General features: G+C 39.0%; 1 protein-coding gene across 1 annotated transcript in view; it reads left to right on the top strand.

Annotated features, from left to right (window-relative positions):
- The first annotated feature begins 4,769 nt into the window (after window positions 1-4,769).
- Window positions 4,770-21,914, top strand: part of maml1 (mastermind-like transcriptional coactivator 1) — a 40,328-nt gene continuing 23,183 nt past the window's right edge. Inside the window, exons 1-3 of the mRNA XM_057350197.1 lie at window positions 4,770-4,799; window positions 4,852-5,022; window positions 8,198-8,333. Of these exons, the coding sequence (XP_057206180.1) occupies window positions 4,770-4,799; window positions 4,852-5,022; window positions 8,198-8,333 (337 nt within the window). The remainder of the gene's footprint in view (window positions 4,800-4,851; window positions 5,023-8,197; window positions 8,334-21,914) is intronic.

The following is a 21,914-nucleotide window of genomic DNA, read 5'->3' as shown; positions in this document are numbered from 1 at the left end:
TTCCTCGCTTGCTTCAGAGTTGGCTTTTGAAGTCACTCCTAAACCACAAGCAGAGTCTGCTTGTATTTTTTTCAAAAATTCTGTTGCATCTCTATATACCTCATCCCTTCCTCTAATTAATTCTGACAGTGCTTCCTGCGCGCCTGCATAAGGGCTGGTCACATCTTCATCTTGTTCTTCATCATTTTGATTTGATGCACAGCCCGAGGTTTTCTGTTTGGCTTTGCTGTTGCTGTCCCTACTCTTTCCTGCTCTCAGGGGGATTGGTTCCTTGTTACCTTCCTCTAGGTAGGGTGTTATCTCTACCTGCCCTTCTATTGTGACATCTCCTGACATGGTTACTACTGGCATTTGTTTTATCATTTGGCTTTTGAAGGGTTCATAGGGAGGTCATTTTCTCAAGTTTTTCCTCTTCACCATCCTTTTTTAACACTTCTCTAATTATTTTCATGTTTTTCAGGAAATTAATTCCTTCATTTTTGAACAGGTTCAATACTTCCTGTTCTACCCTTCTTTTTTCACTACGTTTCTTGTTTTTGTCCTTTGGTTTATAATTCTTTATTAATCCCTCCATTTCCTCACACACTGTCACATCAAAGGTACCACTTTCTGGCCATAATGTTCTTAAGTTTTTGATCCTTGCGGCCCACTTTCTGGATATTTTTTCTATTGAGTCTTTACATACTGGGTATTTAGATCCCAACAGATCTACAGGAGTGGATGACATTTTTAAACATTTTTAAACAACTATTTGCAGTAATTTTCACACAATAAAACAATTTCTTGACTTTATTTTATTCTTTTATTAAATCATTATTTGTATTCAAATCAACTTTTATTTCTTTAACATATCATTTTAATCTTTATTTCATTCTTTTGTTAAATCATTCTTTGGTTTTCAAATGAACTTTGTTTCTTTATTTAATCATTTTCTTTTACTGGAATTCAAACCAAGATCTGGAGTTTTCTGGGGCAATTTCCATTACCAATTTTCTCAAAGTTACCGCCACAAACTGTTGAGGGATTACTTCTCCCAAGTTATTGGTACGCAATTCTCTGTTTAACCAATTTACATATCGGGTGTCTGCAGAGACTGTCAGCTCAGGATGGGTAATGAGCCGCCCAGTGCGTCCTTTTCCCAATGGATAGCCCTCTAGCTGTCCTACACCAAAGTACCTGCCTGCCAATAGGTCCAATGGGATTTTTTGAATAAGGAATGTCTTTGCTGATATGCCTAAGTAGGGATGTAACGATTCACCGTGAGCCGGTTGAAAATCGATTATAATGTGTGACGATTCAAATCGGTTGAGGTGTGAACTGAATCGCAATACATTTTTTCAACAGCAGGGGCCGCCATGTTCACTGCAAACCTAAACGTGGACATGCTGATATTTCTTAAATGCAAAAAAATCCAAGAAAAGCACAGAGAGTATAAGTTTGTTTATATTAAAGAGACTTTTTCGATTATTAATTTGGTATAAAATTGAAGTTATTTTTTGTTATTTGAAATAAAACAATTTTATTATACAAAGAAACGTGAAGCATTTAAGAAATAATGTGGAATAAATATCTTACTGCACACATGCAGGCAGTTTCACCGCACACATGCAGGCGGAATAAATATCGTACTGTACACATGCAGGCAGTTTCACCGCACACATGCAGGCGGTCTCCGCACACATGCAGGCGGAATAAATATCTTACTGCACACATGCAGGCAGTTTCTCAGTCCCCTCTTGGGACAAACTAAATCTACAGGCAGTATCTTTACTGCATATCCAATCATCCATCCCATACATACCTATTTCGTTGAAACCTGATACCCTCCTGCAATTTCACTTTTTGACTGGAGAAGCTTTTTATAGACATCAACCACACCCAGAACTCACCTCCAGCAGACCACACAGATGTTAAATTTAAACTATAAGCAAAAGTATGCTCACCTAGAATGCGTGCTTGATCTGTGTAGTCAGCCGGGTGGCATGCCCTCAGATGTAGTCAGATGTCTTCAGCCTTTTTCCAGTCCCTGTTCGGGCGCCAAAATATGATGTGGTAAAAGTCGATCTTGAAGTTCAAAAAATCTCTCAGACAAAGAAGGTTCAGGTGTCAAGGAGTTAACTTTATTTGATCAGGCCAAACAAAGTGAGATGTCCCAAGTCATCTGAAAACTTAGTGTTTTCCAGCCTACAGTTATAGTGAAACTTAGGAAAGGAGGTCCTTTCCACTTATAAGGAAATTTGAGGATTCGTGTGTTTACATGTTCAAGACTGAAGTACTTCTTAGAGATGAGAACACTCAAACATAGTGCCAGTTTATGAGGGACAATACCCTCAAATAAATCATGGACAATATCTGGGTGATAACCTGTGCTCACGTGAAAGTGGTGAAAATTTTCTGTCAAAACACAAGCTCTTTTTACTCCAAAGCAATTTGTGTTAGTTTCCTGTGCAGACTTTACACGTGTGTCGTGTTGTTCTTTTGTTCGAAGCGAAAAATCACCTTACTGAACATTCTTTGTCTGAATTTCTACTTTCTGAGCAGTACAAAATCGACAAAAATATGGTCCAGAGAAACTCTCTTCAAAACCAGCCAATCCGTGAGTTCCCAAATTATCTGCTGCGACACTATGGACTGTTCCTTTGACAAACTTCCCAAGTTTAGATATGAACACACCATGCTCTTCTAAAGTACAAAGGTCATGCTCTCAACTTTTGCTACCGATTTACTTGTATATTGGAATTAGCGATGGGAGTGGATTCAACAGAGAAAAGGGCACAGAGAGAAAATATGTTGTAGGGAGAAGTCGCATTTCATGTGTCTGTATCACCCACCCTCCCCTGACCCTCACCCTGCTCCGAGTATTTTAAGATCAGTCCCCCGCCTAACCACTCTTTGTTCAAATATAGCCATTTATTTTTTCTCACAGACAGACCACAGGCAGTAAGAGTTGGAAAAAACTCCTCAGAGACCACCATCATGAACACCGGGGTCCCCCAGGGATGTGTGCTAAGCCCTCTGCTGTTCACACTGATGACACACGACTGTTGTGCCAGATACACGACTGTTGTGCCAGATACATCTCGAATCACATCATCAAGTTTGCTGATGACACAACAGTGGTGGGCCTCATCAGTGATGATGACGACTCAGCTTACAGAGAGGAGGTACAACATCTTATCAACTGGTGTGACATAAATAACCTACAACTCAATGTTAGAAAAACAAAAGAAATAACTGTGGACTTCAGGAAGAACCACATGGCACACAATACACTCACCATCAATGGCAATACTGTGGAATCTGTGAAAAGCACCAAGTTTCTGGGGGTGCATATCACGGATGACCTGTCATGGACTACCAACACCGCCTCCTTAGTCAAGAAGGCACAGCAGCGCCTTCACTTCCTTCGTAGGATGAGAAGAGCCGATCTTACCCCTTCTGCCCTCACCACCTTTTACAGGGGTGCCATCGAGAGTATCCTCACCAGCAGCCTCTCAGTCTGGTACGGCAGCTGCTCTGCTGCTGACCAGAAGGCCCTGCAGAGGGTGGTGAGGACAGCAGAGAAGATTACTGGTTCGGCCCAACCATCCATTCAGGACTTATACCCGTCCCGCAGCTGCAAGAGAGCCATGAACATCATCAAAGATCCCACTCACCCAGCACACAACTTGTTCATCCTCCTACCCTCCGGCAAACGTTACTGCAGCATGCGGTGCAAGACTACCAGATTCAGTAACAGCTTTTTCCCACAGACCATTAGACTACTTAACACTCTTAAGAAAACTCCCTGAACATGGAAACTATTTCATTTAAAAGACTGTTTACAAAGATTGATCGTTATAATAATTTAAAACTCAATGTCTGCAAAACGCTATGTACAAAAACATAGATGTCTGCAAAATGCTCTCTATGTGCACAAGAACTACAAGTTTACATACATTTATCTCATGCTGCTATTCTGCACTTTGCACTTTAAACCTTGCTTACTGCACTGTGGAATTTGTATACACCCACTGTTGTCTGTATATGTTGATGCCTGTGTGCACTTTGTGTTTATACTACAGTATATGCTGTGTGTTAAATTAATACTGCACATTTGGAGTTTTGGTGAAACGCAATTTCGATCCTTCTGTGTAATTACTGTTACATGGTAACAGTTTTGACAATAAAGTTTACTTTGACTTTGACTTTGATTTAATCCATTCAAGGTTTTATCTTTTTGCAAGATATCAACTTTTTTCTCTTGCTCAAAGTATTCATTAAAGGAGTAGTTCACTTTAAAATGACAATTTCATGATAATTCACTCACACACGTCATACAAGTCACCCGTGTGTTTATTTCTTCTGTCGAAAACAAATTGAGGCTTATGAGGAAAGCTTTCCAGGGTTCTTCTCCATATAATGGACTTGAATGGGGGGCTGTTGGTTAAGGTCCAAATTTGAACTTCTAAAACCATACATTAGGACTATTGTCTGGAAATTTTAATTTGAGTGCTTTAAAAAGAATGTGACTTCAAAAAATCTTACTGGTAGAAAATGTGTTTTTTGGAATTCAGTAGGTTTAGGATCCTGTCCTCTATTGATCGTTTTTTTCCTCACTTTTTTATTTTAACATTAATAATACTATTTTTCTTCCTTCATCTATTTTCCTGCCACTATTTCAGATTTTGATGAATTTGTTAACCCTAACCCTCGTTTTCAGATTAGGGAATTGGGACTGAGTTGCACAGATATTAGATAGATGAGTAATATGCACTAACAAAGTAAATATGGTAAATATTGACTTCACACTGGCTGAAGTTTATTTTCTTTGGTAGTTTAAATAAGCATGTTCTCTCTTTATCTGTACAGGATCCAGGGTCCTACACCACCCCTCCTGTTCCTGGCAACACCATGACACCACAAGCAAGCGGCAACAGCGTTTCGGGTAACCATGGTAATGCAGCATACATGAAGCAGCAGCAGATGCAGTTGAGTCAGCAACAAAAACAGTTCCTGCAGAGACAGATGATGGCTGAACAGGTGCTAGTCTTACCTCTTCTATTGTAGGACTTCTTCAGAAAAAACTGTGTAGATACCTTGTAGATTTATACAAAATGCATAGTCTGCTATTTATTACGCTAGTCATTTACTTCTAGTCATTTACCATTATCATTTACAGACTTCTGTCCCCTCCTGGCTTTTTTTTTTCAATTTAATCATCAATCATCTGCAATACAGTCAGCTTTGTTTAACACATTGGCTGTGTCCCAGTTCAAAAAAAGATTGGTAAATTGAATATACTGTTGGACTTGTTTAATCTACGTGTGTCATATTCTCTAAGCTAAAATAAATTTTGGCTCGATATTTGTTTTAAAACCTCAATCATCTCTGCTGTGTCCCGCTGCTGTCACCATGCGACTGAAACAGGAGGTGACGCAACTAGGAAATCCTCTGAAGGCTAAAGTGTCTAATTTCAGTTTGCTTTATGGGTTTCCGAGGCTGCTTCCTTTGAAGACCGAATTCTTGACCTCAAAGTCTGTCTTTTGAAGGTTGCAGCTTTCGAATTACAACACAGTTATTGTGCCATATTTAAATCCATTCCACAAAATTATGACATTGTCTCCTCCAAAATCAATAGAGAACATGTCAAAAAGGTCTGAAGATTTCTTCGCAATAAACTAGTGGTAAAAGTAATCCAGAAGCTCTTATTTTTAAGGGTTGTTCGGCACAAAGCGTTTTAATTAACAAAAGCAATACATTAAAAAGACTAAAATGTTTAATATTGATTACTTTTATTAATTTCACTTAAAGGTCCAGTGCGTAATTTTTGGGATGATCTATTGATAGAAATGTCTTCAGAGGTGTATAAAGAGCTTACACAACAAAGTGTTATGTTTTTATTACCTTAGAATAAGCTATTTTTTATCTACATACACCGCGGGATCCCCTTGCATAATTCGCCATGTTCTGTCAGCCATTGTAGTGTTTCGAACGGGATGGGGAGGGGTGGAGTGAGCGGTTGGTTGCAATTCGCAACGTTGCCGCTAGATATTACTGACTGGACTTTTAACATTTATATGTAACTACCTGTTTTACTAATCCTAGTTTGTATATATTGTATTCAGGTTTGTCAGTTATGGATGTATTCCTGCATTCTTATGTTGTGTTTCTGAGGGGCATTAAGGGATTTTCAGACTGCACGCAAAGCGATTAAACGATGCAAATGGCCAACAAACTTGGCTTTCACATCAAGGACAATGGGAATGATCGGCAACAGCTATTTTACTCCTGTAAGCTATAACCGTGATGCACCCGGGAAAGAAACCCAGGGAAGCAAGCAAAATGTATCATCATTATTTATACCACGTGGCTGTTGAATGCTTCAGTCTGATTGGTTGACAAACGTTCTAGGGGTATGCATTAACTTTCAGTAAAATGCACACCTATGAAGGTGTTCCAGGTCTGCTGACTGCATTACAGTTCCATATCACTTCGCCAAGTTTATAGAACAGAAAGGTTATAGTGTAGCCATCACCTCACACAGCACCCTGCTCTTGATCCGACATTTATAATGTCAAACTTTACTGTTAATAGAAACGTGCAGTTTCGTTTCAATAAACAAAGCATTTCACAAACAAGAAATACATATACTGAAATCGAATAAATAAAATAACTATATAGGAAAAACTAAATGCATTAATAAACACTGATAGCCTACTGGTTCGTTTTCCTCTTCATGCTGCAATTGATAACAAATATATTTTGAAAGACCTACTCTTTCAAATGTTTGTGTTTTTTGGGGGGGGGTTTATTGCTGAAGATAGAAACAATACGAGGAATAAATAATTGATCACTGGCTTTTCTGTCACATTACCGCAAACACGCAAGTGTGCACGTGATCTCTCGCTCTCTCACTCACACACACACACACACCACATGGCTCAAACTTCCGAAGCCGTTCGCTCTAACGAAAAAAGAGATGTGCAAGAAAGTAGTCCTACCATCAACAGCATTTTAAAGACGATACCATGACGAACATTGAAATTAAACATTTGACCAATGTCCTGTGGTGTGGTAACCGTGGTATAAGTGAAATAATTTACTCCGGTCCGTTCAATTATTAGAAAGTTAATGCACACCCGAGGTGTAATGGCAATCCGCTTCGCGTCGTGGCCGCATTACCACCTCGCAGTGTGCATTAACTTTCTAATAATTGAACGGCCCATCGTCAGTTATTCCTTACATATATAATATATTATATATATTGTATGTATATTATCATTTGAGTTGAGAAAATGTCAGAATTTCATTTGACTAGAAAATGGTCTGACTGGTTATGACTGTTGTGTTTACAGTACTACGTAAACATATTATCAAGTATATACTTATGTTGTTAATCTACAATTAAAATTACCTTATTAAAAGATTGATGTGTGCTGTTATGTTTAAAAAGTAAAAAACGCCAATCATATACATTCACCTGTGTTATATTTCACTGCTGAGAAACATAAATAAGCACTTTGTATACTGAACATCTATTTATTTTGAACCAAAAATCACAATATACAGATTTATAATTTTAAAGACATGTAGTTAATATTGCAGTGCATAGGAAAATGTAAACAAACATCAGTACTGATAAATATTAATAAATAAATAATAAATGTTATGGTGTATATGCAAATAACACAACCCAAAGCAATGTGACAATTAATTCTCTTTCAAAACGATAATCAAGAAAAATATACAAATAATATAGGGACATTTTAGTAGTAGAATACGTTTCCTTGTTTAGGACACCGGTGTCTGACTCTTCCGTGTTGCAGTCAGTTTCCAGAGCTTTAGCGCCATGGCTTGGCCCATTTGTGTAACTAAAGCGGCTCCAGCCACGTCATGTAATGCTCTAATCTAATTGGAAGGCGTGTTTCATCGCAGGGCGACAAGGAAAAAAATGACACACTGGATGAAAAAACGATTGATCCCGCACTGTGAAAGGTTTCATGGGATCTATTGTTTTTATTCCAGCGCGTCATCGTATCTCACAATCGCATCGCTCTATCGCAGGTAGTGTGAAAACCACTTAAGTGTCAGAAAACTCTTAAACTTTGGTGGCACAGTATTGTTTCTTACCTGGACATCACCAATAAAGTTCACTTACTACAAGACTTTAACTTATCCAACAGCATCAGTAAGATATTATGCCTGTTGCCTGCAGGAGAAACAGAGGCAGCAACAAGAACAGCAGTTGCAGAGGCACCTGACCCGTCCTCCACCCCAGTACCAGGACCAACAGAACCCGCAGGCCCAGCAGAACCCATTCCAACAACAGCAGCAGGTGTCCCAGTTCACAGGTACTACACCCTGCCTGGCCCAGCAGCACCCCTCTGGCTTTACAGAGCATTCTGTCTCTGGTATTGTTATTTATTTATTATTAACTGTACCAACTGTTAAATACTGTACCTGATTACAGCTGGTAATATCATACAGTATGTCAACCAAAATGCCTATTACCACAGCAAATCTGACCTGTCACATGTGAAAGTCGTTCGTGAATTCACCACTGGGTGGCGCAAAAGTTGGCACTATTGCTCAGTAAGGCTGTAATGGTAGCATATTCGCTTGTAAATTAAGACAAAAATAATAAAATAACATATTGGGGATAAAATACTGGTACTACTTCTACTAATTGCCTGATAATAATGCATTTTAACATTTATTTTGACTAATTATTTGTCATAAAAATTCTTCAGATTTCAACTACTAAAAGTACAGTGTAATATTACAATGACTATGATGCTTGTCTGTTTACTTTTTACTGTACACTACTTGCCAGTAATATTAATGTGTAAATATTACACGTTACAGAGATGTGCATTATGATGTGAAATAAAAACATTATAAATGTGAATATCTCTGTTACTGTCACCAAATGTAGCCACAGAGTCCACAGACACAGAGATTTCCAAACTAATAATAATAAAGTTAAATTAACAAGAGAACACGAAAGGCACAGGTAAACTACAGGGTATAACAACAGAGACTAGGCAAAGAACAAAGGAACTTGCTGAGTATATAAAGAGTCTTGGTGATGGAGTGATCGCTGGCAGGTGATGGTGATTTGATGATGTGGGACAGGTTATGAAGCATGGAGGATGATGAGTAGTGTAGTCAGTGGGGAAAACAGGCATGGGGAACACTGGGAGGCAGACAGGACCGTGACAGTTACTTGGAATGAAGATTTTATGAGTAATATAACCTAGATTTGTAATTCATTTACTTAGTCAATATTGTGACCAGATTTTTACACATCATTTGCCTTAACTTGATTTGCCTGAATCTAACCATGTGAACTGAAGACTCTAGAACCAAGGAGAAACCAACAAGTAAACCAGATGTGAGTGTCAGCAGTTAACCTTCTCTTTCAGCCAGTCAGTCAGGGCGAAGGGGTTATAATATCATTATTTAAACAAATTTAAGACTACGGCTCCGTCTGAAAGCTTAGGCAGCTGACTTGTTGCCTCATTGCCCAATCAGGCAATGACTTTGGAGGCAGCATTTCGGGAAACCGTTTCGGACAGGCTTCATGGGCAGTGTAACGAAATTATATTTTAATTTAAAGTTAATAAAAAAAATCATGAAATATTGCAGCATTTATTGTAAATAGTTTATCAATGTGGGTCATTCTCTTTTTAAAATGTGTGTGCCCTCATAATCTTCAGTTAAAATCTGAAAAAGCACTTTTCACTAGTGACTATCCATCTTAAATGACGTATGTTAGATGGCATGGGCGGAGCATCCATTAACTCCTCCCCTTCAACTGTCAGTCTGCTGCCAGTTCCATTTAAAAATGCACTGGCTGTTTTTATACATCAAATCAAATTTCAGAGGAAGACTGAAGCCACGCCCACTATTTTGTCTCATTCGAAATTCCATTTCACTCGGAAATGTGTCAAAATATGAAATTAAAAACGATCGCATCTTCCGGTTCACGGGGACGTTAAAGAGAGCGCGTAATTGAAACAACCAATCACATATTTGGAAATTACAATACTAATTTCTTGCTAGAAATGCAAACAAAAATTATTGAAAGTAAAAATGATATTGTGTTCCAACCGGTTTCTTGGCCACCATTTTATTTTTTCGAGCTTGATCCTTCTCGACCAATCACCTTTCTTGCGCACATACACGCATAGCATTGTGGGACATTGAAGACAGCGAAGGATGCATCTATGCTGCCTTCAAAAATCAATCACATGAAGGTATCTCAGGAGACAGGAAGTAAAGCAAACACTGGATTGGGATGTGCCTTAATGCCTTCCTGTCTTGGAGTGCTGCCTCCGAATTTTAAAGCTTTCGAATGCAGCCTATAGCAAGAACATTTTCATCTTTATTATTAATGAACTACATGCTGTAACACTAACATAAAGTGAAGATGTGAATGAAAAAGAAAATCATCTTTGCCTAAAATTGATTTTATATTTTTAATTGTCCTAAATACTAACATTAAATTATTAAACCATGTCAAAATACTCTAATGATCTGTGTTTAAATGACAAGTCTTAATTTTTAGGGGTCAAAGCACGAAGTGCCAGAACCCTATTGTAGTGTTCTTATTAGGGGCTCCAAAGGGATTATATCCGTTTCATTTTTGTATAGCAGGTATGCTTCTCCATGACCACATTCTAAGACAGAGGGGGGCAAACTTTTTAGACCAGAGGGCCACATCAAGTTTTGCAAACCAAGTGAAGGGCCGCATGCTACAACCTTGATAATAGAACATTTATTTAAACTGGAGGTATGCATGGAAAATATATTACCTGACAGAAAAATGTGTCATATTAACACATTAAACAACAATTCTTATTTAATATCTATTATTGAGTCATATTTACAACAGATATAATCTCACTGCACTTCTATTACTATGTACATATCAGTCATCATAAAACTATGTCTGATAAAAACTCAGGAAAACCTTAGTAATTGCCTTTCCAAGCCATGGTTATGACAGTGTTAATGTGAGCAATGAGCCTGGTCCCCTCTCCTTGCAAGGGTGTCAAAGCCTGGAGTGATCTTTGATGTAGAGATCCTCAGGATAGCTGACAAGTGGCTGTTTATTAGGTTTGATCTGCGGTGGGCTTTGTTGTAGTTCATGATTGAGTAGGTTTGTTCACACACATATGTGGATCCAAATAAAACAAGCATTCTTTGGGCATGTTTCTTAATGTTTGGAAATTTGTTTTCATCCAGTGAAGCATAAAACTGGATAACTGGTGTTGTCTGAAACTTCTCCTTCAAAGTAATGTCACACTGGATGTCAATGAGTTCCAGTTGTGTGTCTGGTGGTGCATTCTCACTGTCAAAAGATAGGGGGCATGAGACAAGTTCAAGCTCAGTCTCAATTTTTGCAAAGTCTGTGAAGCGACGGGAAAATTCTGCATGCAAGTCGCTCAAAGTGCTGCTGTACCTCTCAATGTGAGACTGTTTTATTGGTGAGCTTAGTCCGCCCAGTGTTGGAAAATGAGCAAAATCTCGGCTGGATATATGTCTGGAGAACAATACAAGTTTGGCTTTGAACGCTTTCACGTTGCTGTACAGTTCGTGCGCAAAAACGTCCTTTCCCTGAAGTTTCAAATTGAGATCGTTCAGATGCCTCAGTGTGTCGACACCGAACGCGAGGTCGGTCAGCCAGTTTGTGTCTTGTAATTCGGGAAAGTCGTCAGTTTTACCAACTGTATTGAGGAACGTTGCTATCTCAGCTTTTAGTTCCCAGACACGGTGAAACACTTTGCCGAGACTTAGCCAGCGCACATTTGAGTGGTATAAGAGGTCATGGTGCTCTGCCTCCGTTTCGTTAAGTAGCTGAATGAACTGCCGATGGTTAAGCGCTCTTGCCCGTATAAAGTTGACAAGCTTCACAACCACTTTGACAACATTTTCTAGCTTCAACACACTTTTACACAACGCTTCTTGATGTATGATGCAGTGAAGAAATATTAGTTCTTCTGAGTTCAGGCATTCGTCTTTTACTTTGTCTTGTAACCTTTTTAGCAGTCCAGTGTTTTTACCGGTTAGGTTTGGAGATCCATCCGTTGTGACACTTGTCAGCTTTCCCCATGGCAGGTTATTTTTCCCCAGGCAGACGGACACACTGTCATATAAATCAACGCCCCTGGTCGTTCCCATCATTGATTCCATCCCAAGAAGTTCCTCTGATATTTCGAAATTTTCGTTTATTCCTCTGACAAAAATCAAAAGTTGAGCAGTGCCCGCGATGTCAGTACTTTCATCCAGTGCGATAGAAAAAAGACTGAAGCCGTCCGCTTTCTTTTTTAGTTCGGAGAGCAGCTCCTCGTCAATAACTTCAACGCGCCTGGTGATTGTTCTCCGCGATAAGCTAATTTTCTCAAACTGACTTTTAGAACCAGGACAAAGTATGGCAGCAGTCTCCACCATACAGTTTTTCACAAATTCCCCATCCGAAAAAGGCTTGCTGTGCTTTGCAATTTTATGTGCCACTACATAACTAGCTTTCGTCACAGATTCTTGAATTGCGCACTGTTTCGTAAATGTATTTTGCTGGGCTTTTAAGTTTGTGGCAAGTTTTAAAGCCTTGTTTGCCTTTTCTGCAGATGACAGGTTCACAGCATAATTCGAATGCTTGCTTGAAAAATGACGACTGAGGTTGTAGTCTTTAAAAACGGCAATACTTTCATGGCATATTAGACATACCGCCTTTTGTCCGATACTGGTGAAGAAGTATTTTGTTGTCCATTCTTCGTTGAACACACGACATTCAGAGTCCACTTTTCTTTTTTTCGCCACACTCATTTTCACTCATTAACGTCCGAGTTATTACCAATGCATTCTAATTCTACGTTAGGCCCTAACTGTTCTGCGTGCGTTTATACTGCCACCTATTGGCGTTCGCTTGTATTGCATCAAATTAGTAATTCAGAACCAAAACATTACTCAAATGCAGTATTTTTTTAAAAAACTCCCTCGTGGCTCGCGGGCCGGATGAAAGTTTTCAGCGGGCCGTATATGGCCCGCGGGCCGTAGTTTGCCCCCCTCTGTTCTAAGAGGACCTGTAAAGTTTAGGGCGAGCACCCCCTAGTGGTCAAGAGGTGATGAAATTTATGAAAATGCTTTACATATGGAAAATTCAACATCATGTCATTCGAACCTTGGTATGTACACTGTGAAAAATGTTCCATAGTTTTTACGGAAAAATACAGGCAGCTGTGGTTGCCAGCAAAATTCCGTAAAAAATACGGGAAAAGCACGTAAACAGCTTTTCAGTTTAAAACTTCAGGGCAAAAGCCTGACTCATGGATTAAAGTTCCCCATCAACTCCAGGGTTCCCGCCTGTCCTTAATGTCTTAAATTCACTTTTCATAATTTTAACCCATCGTACAATCACACCGATGTGATAATTCTGGCTGGTCCCTGCAACGTACGATCACGCCGGTGTGATAAGAACATTCAGAGCTTTGGCTGTCACTGAGCCAGAGACAGACTCAATCTTGTCACAACTGTGCAGTGCTTATAATGTTTATTGTAGGCTTCGGACATACTGTATATACACGTGCCTACAAGCACAATTTACATCTAGAGTTTGTAAAATACACACTGATGTCTATGGAAGCGGCAATAACGGTATCCTCAAATATAATTCATCTGATGTGTTTTATTCACATCAGATACATAGTATCTGCAATGTAAGCAATTGTTAAGACCTCTCTATTCTTCTACCAGTTCACCAGGCACTTTCATTTGTGTATTATGAGAGAAGTGGATGAATTCACATGATGTAAATCCGACAGATCTCAGACCGCGGCAGAAACAAACATGGAGGCGCCCACTTATAGCTCAACTAACATTATTATTATAAGTGTTTAAACAACAAAACACATTCACATGCACATATTTGACCATCGGAATATTAGATATTTCATGACATAGTTAACAAGTTTGTGAATATTTTGAGTAATTTCATACAGTATGGTTTTATGGTTTCCTCTGGCTGTTCTCCCCTGTGGCGTGATGCTACATCACAGTCAATATAAGTCATTATATTCAGTAATTATGTCCACTCTGAATGCAACAAATGCCTTGTTTATAATGTTTCATTGTAGTGTCGAGACACCGCGGCTGCTCAAGAAGTTAGCTATAGTTACCGATCTGTTACGCTCTGCATCTGCATTTTCTGGATCATATTCGGGCTCGAACTCATATGGTACCGTTAACATGATCACCTGTCAATATGCTTTGGAAGCTGATGTTCCAAATATGGTAAGAGGCGTTACATTTCCGCCACGTGTTTTTTTTAATTATGCAAACAAATAACGAGTTAACAGAGTATTTACAGATGACAATGGGAAAACAAAATAAACAAGACCAACAAAACAAACGATAGCCAATGTAGTTTGTGTGTGTGTGTGTGTGTGTGTCACTGGCGGATCTAGTTGAAATCCCTGTCCCTGGCCTCTGGAGCCTACACCTGATGCGTTTTGGTCGATCAGATCACAAGTGGACGACGTTAAATACAGGCGTAAACTGGGTGTGAAACGTTTTGAGCTTGTCAACTTTCTACCACTTCCAGAAGTCGAAAATGCTTCGACCGGATTGTGGTGTAGGCGACCGGTCATGCGGTTGAAGGCGTTCGAGCAGCCACAAAAGACTGCCTACTCTACGTGCGCTAGCCAGACAGGATTTAAACTTTACAGACTAGAGACCTAAAAGGTTGGTTTAAAGACAAAAAACGTATAAAGCACAATGTTTTCTCACCATTCCAGACTTCTAACACACACTTACAGTGTTCGGTGCAGCCTTGCGGCTGTGAAAGCGAACGGCCCCGGTAGGCGATTGCGTTTCCGGGAGTCATCCTCGGTAGTGTTCGGGGCTGTTGGTGGCAGCACTGACGGCTGAGGTGTGCCTGTTCGGGATTCCCGTAGAACGGACCGGACCACAATTTAGACAGGGTGCCCAGAATAGATACCGGTGCCGCTAAAACAACTTTCCTCTTCTCAGGATGTCGGTCTTTTCCTGTTTAATCACAGATGTTGTGCTTGTATGTATAAGAAAGCAGGGCATCTTGAACTTGACGCTTCTCAGCCGACCATCCAGTTTATCAAACCGCTGTGCCATTACATGACGCTATGTATCTGTTTCTGATCATTTTTCTGCACATTTTATTATAGATTTGTGTTTTGTATTATTTAAAACCTCATCAGTAGCAAGTTTAAAGTATATCCCTAACTGAGAGATAAATCAGAGTTTCAAATAATGGAGCAACAGTTTTACTCTAAAATTATTTTAGTGGTAGTACCACTCTTAACTGGACGAATTTTACTCGTCCAGTTAAGACGCTACCTAAGCAGCCCTCTATCGGCTGAAATCACACTTGTAACTTTGGTGTGCGGGTTGGTTCACAAGCCCCGTCCATCACCTGCTTTATGGCATACTTTATGGCATATTATGGTTTTACTCATATCCTGGGTGAAGTTAGCCAACATCTAACAATAAGAGGCAATGATCTAGTTCAACACAAGTCTCAAAACCATCACCATGGCAGAGCCAGCAAAAAAATGAAGAGGAAAAGAGAGCGAGTGATCGGACACGAGCCCGAACACGAATCAATATCTGACAGACTTGCACCCGGTGAGGCGAGCTGCAAGAGGCAACGGGTTGCAAAACGGATGGAGACCTAACATTGGCCTTCCTGCTGTAGTAATTTGGCTGTGCTCAGGTTGTTTATTGGCGCACGAAGATTACTGGTTCACAATTTATATCTTCGACCTTTGGTCTTAAGTTCACGCAGTTCAGATGTAAACCAAGGAGCAGAATATACAAATGAAACGGTTCGAATTTTCATAGGTGTGAAATCATCTAAAATCATGTTCAGTCCATTGTTGTAGTATGAGACCAGTTCATCAACAGTAGAGAAGTCTGATTTATCAGAGAAGATTGCAAATTCACAAGCAAGAGTAGGCACACCAATGTTCTTAATATTTCGAAATAAGATGGGGCGACTAGTGTTGTCACGATACCAAACTTCGGTACCAGTCGGTACTAAATGTGACGATACTTGCATTTCCTGCTATCATTTTGAGCGCTGTTGAACAGATTATGAAAGACCAATTTGGCGTAAAATGACACCAGCATGTGGTCTGATATAGACAAGTCAGCAACAGTGCAATTATAATGTGTTATACCAGAGCAGCAGACAAAGTCGAGAATATGCCCTATAGAATGAGTAGGCAGTGCGTTAAATTGCTGCAAACCGAAACCATCCAAACATGATAAAAATTCACTTGTATATGCATTGCTGACATTGTCTATGTGAATGTTAAAATCGCCCAGCATAATAACATTTGGAGACCGAGAGCATAGATAGGTCAAAAGCTGAGAAAGTTCAGTTAAGAAAACATTATTGCTCGTTGGAGGGCGATAGACAGTTATGAGGATGGTAGGAATCGCTCCATTGATTTTCAGGGCGGTAGATTCAAAAGAAGAGTAGATAAGCAAAGTCAACTGAGATACTTTTAGTTTCTCTTTGTGCAGTATTGCTAACCCCCCACCCTGTCCCGTAGAACGGGATTTACAAACATAACTATATCCTGAGGGAACAGACTGGTTTAGATGAATAGTCAGCTGGTTTCTGCCATGTCTCAGTTAAACAGAGAAAGTCGTACTTACAGTCAGACAGCAGATCGTAAACCAGATGCCCTTTAGTGGAAAGTGATCGTATATTAAGTAACAGATGTATTTCATCCGCACCAGTAACTCAATAATCCTCATGATTGTTCCCCATGTCGGAGATTCGTTTGAAGATTAGGTCAGTAACCGGCAGGCAGACCAGTGGGCAGATCAATAGCATTGGTCGTACAAAGCATTAACACGCAGATCAACCAGCGTGCACACCCAGCGAAACAGCGCGAGTACACAAAATGACTCTTAAAACAGTATTCGTAAGTGCATAAGCATTCGTAAGTGCATAAGCATTTACAGACACTAAAAGAGGAAAAAGTTCAAGATTTACTCCCTGAGCAGCGGCAGCCAGTAGCGCCAGCGTTCACCCGGAAGTGTCTCCACCAAAAACCATTTTACTGTCATTTTACTGACAGGTACGCCCACCTTACTTGCGTATATATTTGGGCGGTCTTAGTCAAATCACACCACGAACTGACGTAGATTTGCGGGGGTGTGGTTACACAAGGTGTTTTACGCAGATGACGCCACTCCCATTTTCGCAACTCTTTGCATTCATTTTAAGGTGCCATTCCCCCGTGATGCCAATTTTCAAACTTTAATTAGTGTGTAATGTTGCTGTTAGAGCATAAACAATATCTGCAAAATGATAAAACTCAAAGTTCAATGCCAAGTGAGATATTGTCTTTAACAGAATTCGCTTTTCAAGGACTACAAAGAATGGCTGGAATCGGACTACAGCCCTATACTTCCCGGGTAAATGATGTCACTATTCCGAGTTTTGAAAAACCTCCGCCCAAAGGAATACGCCAACAAACTGCCGAGGCCTTCCTTAGAGAAGAGGAAGAGCTGCTGGAGTAGTGTTTGGTTATCAGAGATTGTAAACATTTGACTGAGCTGCGCAATTAATTAATTTCATCACAGTCGTACAGCTGGTAATAAGAATTCTGCTAAACACATTCTAAGATAACCAACGGTCAAATAACAGCTTCCATGACTTTAACATCGGCTGTGAAAGCTGTTCCATGTAATACACTGATATTGTGTGTGTGTGTGCGCGTATACCTCTAAAACACTTCTATGAAACATCCTTTGAAGTCCTGCTTGCAAATGTCTCCTAGTCAGTCTGCTTGTTTTATTATCCAACTTAGGTAGGTCCAATATAAAAAGGCAAAACTAATGCTTCTGTTATTAGTGTTAATTAATATAACCGGTTTGACCCAATCGGTGCGGTGTCATTTCCCTCGCCATAGTAGGAAAAAATCGCGATCTCTAACAAAGATTGACATTTGCACATGCACTAGCAGACTTCTGTTACACTTTGATCGATCCGCATGTCTTTAACACTAGAACTAACAAGGCAGTCATTTTGACCGTTTTTAAAATTTGCAATGTAACAACTTTGTTGAAATAAAACCCATATAACTACAGTACCCTGACTTTTCTTAAATATATGTATATTTTGTTCTTACATTGTTGCTTTATTAAAATTACTAAACACAAAAGAGTTCTGAGTATTTCTCCCTCGAACTGCCATGGCAAACTGCAAATTGACCGCATGCATTACAGACATTAGTAGTATATATGGGGGTCATAGTGTCAAAATGATTGACAGGTATGATTGATGGGGTCATTGACCTTTGCAGAGGGGGGAGGGGTGAATTACTTCCGGACCACCCACGTTGCGAGGGACCGCCCACTTGCTTTGACCGTATCCGCCCCTTAGTGTGGTACCGCCCACGTCGCGTTGAACTTTTGACCGTGCCCTCACGTCCCATTTTTCCGGGGCATGTTTTAGGGCATGTTTTAGGATGTATTGCTACATATCTTTAGCATGAATGAAAATATGTAATTTAAAGGAGATGATGAGATCATTATTAATACGCAATCATTGGTTATTTAAACAGCGTTTAAAAATAATAATGAATAAGACAACAACTACACAAACACTGTTTGAATAAACAATCAGGTTTAAATGAATAATCATGTGATTAAATAAATAAATAAAGCATCTATTAAATAAGTAAAGAAGTAATTATACAATGTATTCAATATATGAGAGAGGAAAGGCAGAGAGGCCTTGCAGATTACCTTGTTTTTCAGAGTTTTCACCCAGTCTATAACATTCCAGTGAGAGGTGTCCGCACCAAGGCTCGTAAATTTGTTTGAAAGAGGAGGATTGTAACCGGGTGTATTTCAACTTGTTTTGTAGGTGTCGACCTGTAGGTGACAGCGTCGGACATTTTAATCGGGTACGATTTGTTTTACGTCCATAGCGTGAAATTTGACCTTGTTATTTGAGAATCATAAGCGCTAGCAGCTCGGTTCAAGACAGCGAAGCTTTGTTTAGGAATAACAACTGTTTTCCACCTGGCATCAGTAGATCACATGAAACAATGCGTGACGAATCGACCTGTGCGTTACAAGCATTCTATGGGTCAATCTCATTTTTAATCTCGCTATATCTCTCTAACTAATCAGACACTGTGTCTACAACACTGTATAATTAAAGCGCATGTTTTTCCTAACTGCATGGAGCGGTGTCTTTAAATGGTGTCCATGATGTTCCCCCTATCATGACTGTTTTCCTTCTGTCTGAGAAGATGCCAGTGCGTCCACCAACCAAGGGTGAAGAAAAAAAAAAACATCTTTATTGCTAGTGTTCATAGCATCACAGCAGGCAGTTGCGTGATTCCTTAAAACACAAAGCAGATTTTGATTGAACAGCAAGAATCCGTAAATTGAATGTACGTCATGTTCATTTCATGAATGTTTTTTTTATATCATGCCTCCAGGTTGTATCATAAAATAAGTCTGCATAAGGTTTTCAAAATATTTTTTCTGTTTTTGTTGTTGTTTTTTTAGATTAAAAATAAAAGTGATTCTATCAAAGGTATACCTTATAACATAATTGTTTATATGATTCTAAACTGATATTCTTTAGAACATTTAGAACAGTCAAATCTCACACATCCTGTTATTAAGAGTTGTCTTTGCACATCTGTTTTAGTGGTTAGTGTTAAACTGTGGCAACCCCTTAACACCTAGACACTATTCTAAGATTTACTGACATATAGAGCAGACTCTGAGTTCTTTTCAGCGTCAAACCTCTTTTATTAATTTGTGTTGGACATCTGATTGTGTAGCAAGGAAACTCAAGAAGTAGACATTCCATCCTACAGTAAGTGTTTCTGTTTACTTTTAGTTTAAACAAGGTTTTAATTGTTTTTGTTGTTAAACAGTTTGCTTTAGATCCAAACTTTACACGCACAAAGTATACGTTGAATCACCTTTTCTTCATTTTATCCTCACCATTTTCTTATGTTTTGTTTTTGAGTGTCTAATGAATATACTAGGCTATATTTTCTTACACAAAGCAACTGAGCAATAGAGGTCTTCACTGCAAGGATATGAAGTAAATAACTTTATATATATTTTTTTCATACTCAGATCAGACAGGTTGCGTGTTGGATTGTGTACTACAGGTAAGTGGTAAAATGTAGTTAAATTTAGGAAACTTTTAAAAATATATCCTTAAAATAAACCTAAAAAGTGGCTAAAGCATGCAAGAAAAATGGTCAGCTTGTGCAGACAATGCATTATCTGAAGCGCTGTGAATTGACTTCAAATGAGCAAAACATACTGTATAGTGCTCTCAAGATAGAGATGCTCCGGTTTCAGTGTGTTCCTGATTTAAAAGTTTATTTATCATATTCAGCCAAATGCTTGTGTTTTCATATTTTCTTGACTGCTCTATAAGTACTTTCAAACATACATTGCATTTTAATTTGCCTTCACCTTGTCTTTCAGTGATGTAGACTTGCATCGGCATATGAAGGTAAGCCCACATGCATCACCCATTCCAAATCTCACATGTCAGCAAATGACAGACGTAAAGATACACTTCTTAAACTGCATGTCCGCTATAGACCAGTGCTTCGGAAGTCGTAATTTAGTTCACACTTCTCTAATAACCTGATGTGTGAATATAATTACTATGATACCCTATTTGTCTTAATGAACAGATTTACCTTAAGAGCAAATGATTAAATCCTAATACCAGTGGTGGACAGTAACGAAGTAAATTTGCCTGAGTACTGTACTTAAGTACACTTTTTGAGTATCTGTACTTTACTTGAGTATTATTTTTTCTGAGTACTTGTACTTTAACTTCACTACATTTGAAAGACAAATATCATACTTTTTACTCCACTACATTTATAAAAAGGTCCAAAAGTAGAAAATGGTTTCTATGCAGCGGGGTTTCCTGTGTGCGCAATTTATCTGGCTTGCGATCTGCAGGACCTTTTACTGTTGCCAAGTATTTCAGTTTTTCTATGCTCGCCGTTTTCCGGCAAGCTTTGAATGGCCATTTGGCAGTTTTTTAACGGAAATCTGGCAACTCTGGGATCTTCCCCGCTAAACTAATGTAAACGTAGGCGCTGCTACACCATTGATAGTGCTCTAAAAAGACAAATAGAACATTAAAAGATGAAAAAGGCACATGTTAAAGTGTGGTGTAATCATCTGTGGGTTACGATCGGTCAAAGATCGTAGAAACATTGTCATGAAAATGATCGGCATAACGGCTAAACGGTAAATAAGCATCACATACACCTTGAGCTACACGTGCGTGTTAACTTCTGATCTGCTGCTATATCATTTAAAGCGATTTGGAGAATGAATGATGTTTTTACTGAAGTAACTATAGTTGAAGTATTCCTGTTGAAATAAAAACAATAGAACCCTGCCCAAAATACAACATAAAATGTAATGGATTTAATGGTTATAATGGGACTTGTACTATGGATACTTGTTGTCTACTTGTATGTGATGGATTCTATTGGTGGGATGGTAAATCCTATTGGAATAAAACCCAAAACACACTACAAAGAGGAATTTAATTTAAAAATCTCATTCTAATTCAAAAATTCATTGTTTTTTTCAGCAGGGATGGTATTTGCAGTAAAACCACAGTATCAACATATTTACCATTTTCTATATATGGGAACCATACTCCAATTAATAATCTTTAGTAAAACCACAGCAACTAAACATATAATGAACATAGTTCATTATACTAGCTATAGTTTACAGTATGTTTGTAGTTAAATTACGGTAATACAAATGGTAATAAATCCAACGAACACATGGCTTCTACACTTTACTATTTACAAGAACCTTATTACTTACTGGTAAATTGCTGCTAAAACTGGTTA

The sequence above is a fragment of the Triplophysa rosa genome, linkage group LG13 (assembly GCF_024868665.1).
Source record: "Triplophysa rosa linkage group LG13, Trosa_1v2, whole genome shotgun sequence".
Lineage (NCBI taxonomy): Eukaryota > Metazoa > Chordata > Actinopteri > Cypriniformes > Nemacheilidae > Triplophysa > Triplophysa rosa.
The sequence above is the reverse complement of the archived record's forward strand: the minus strand, read 5'-3'. Positions and strand labels throughout refer to the sequence as shown.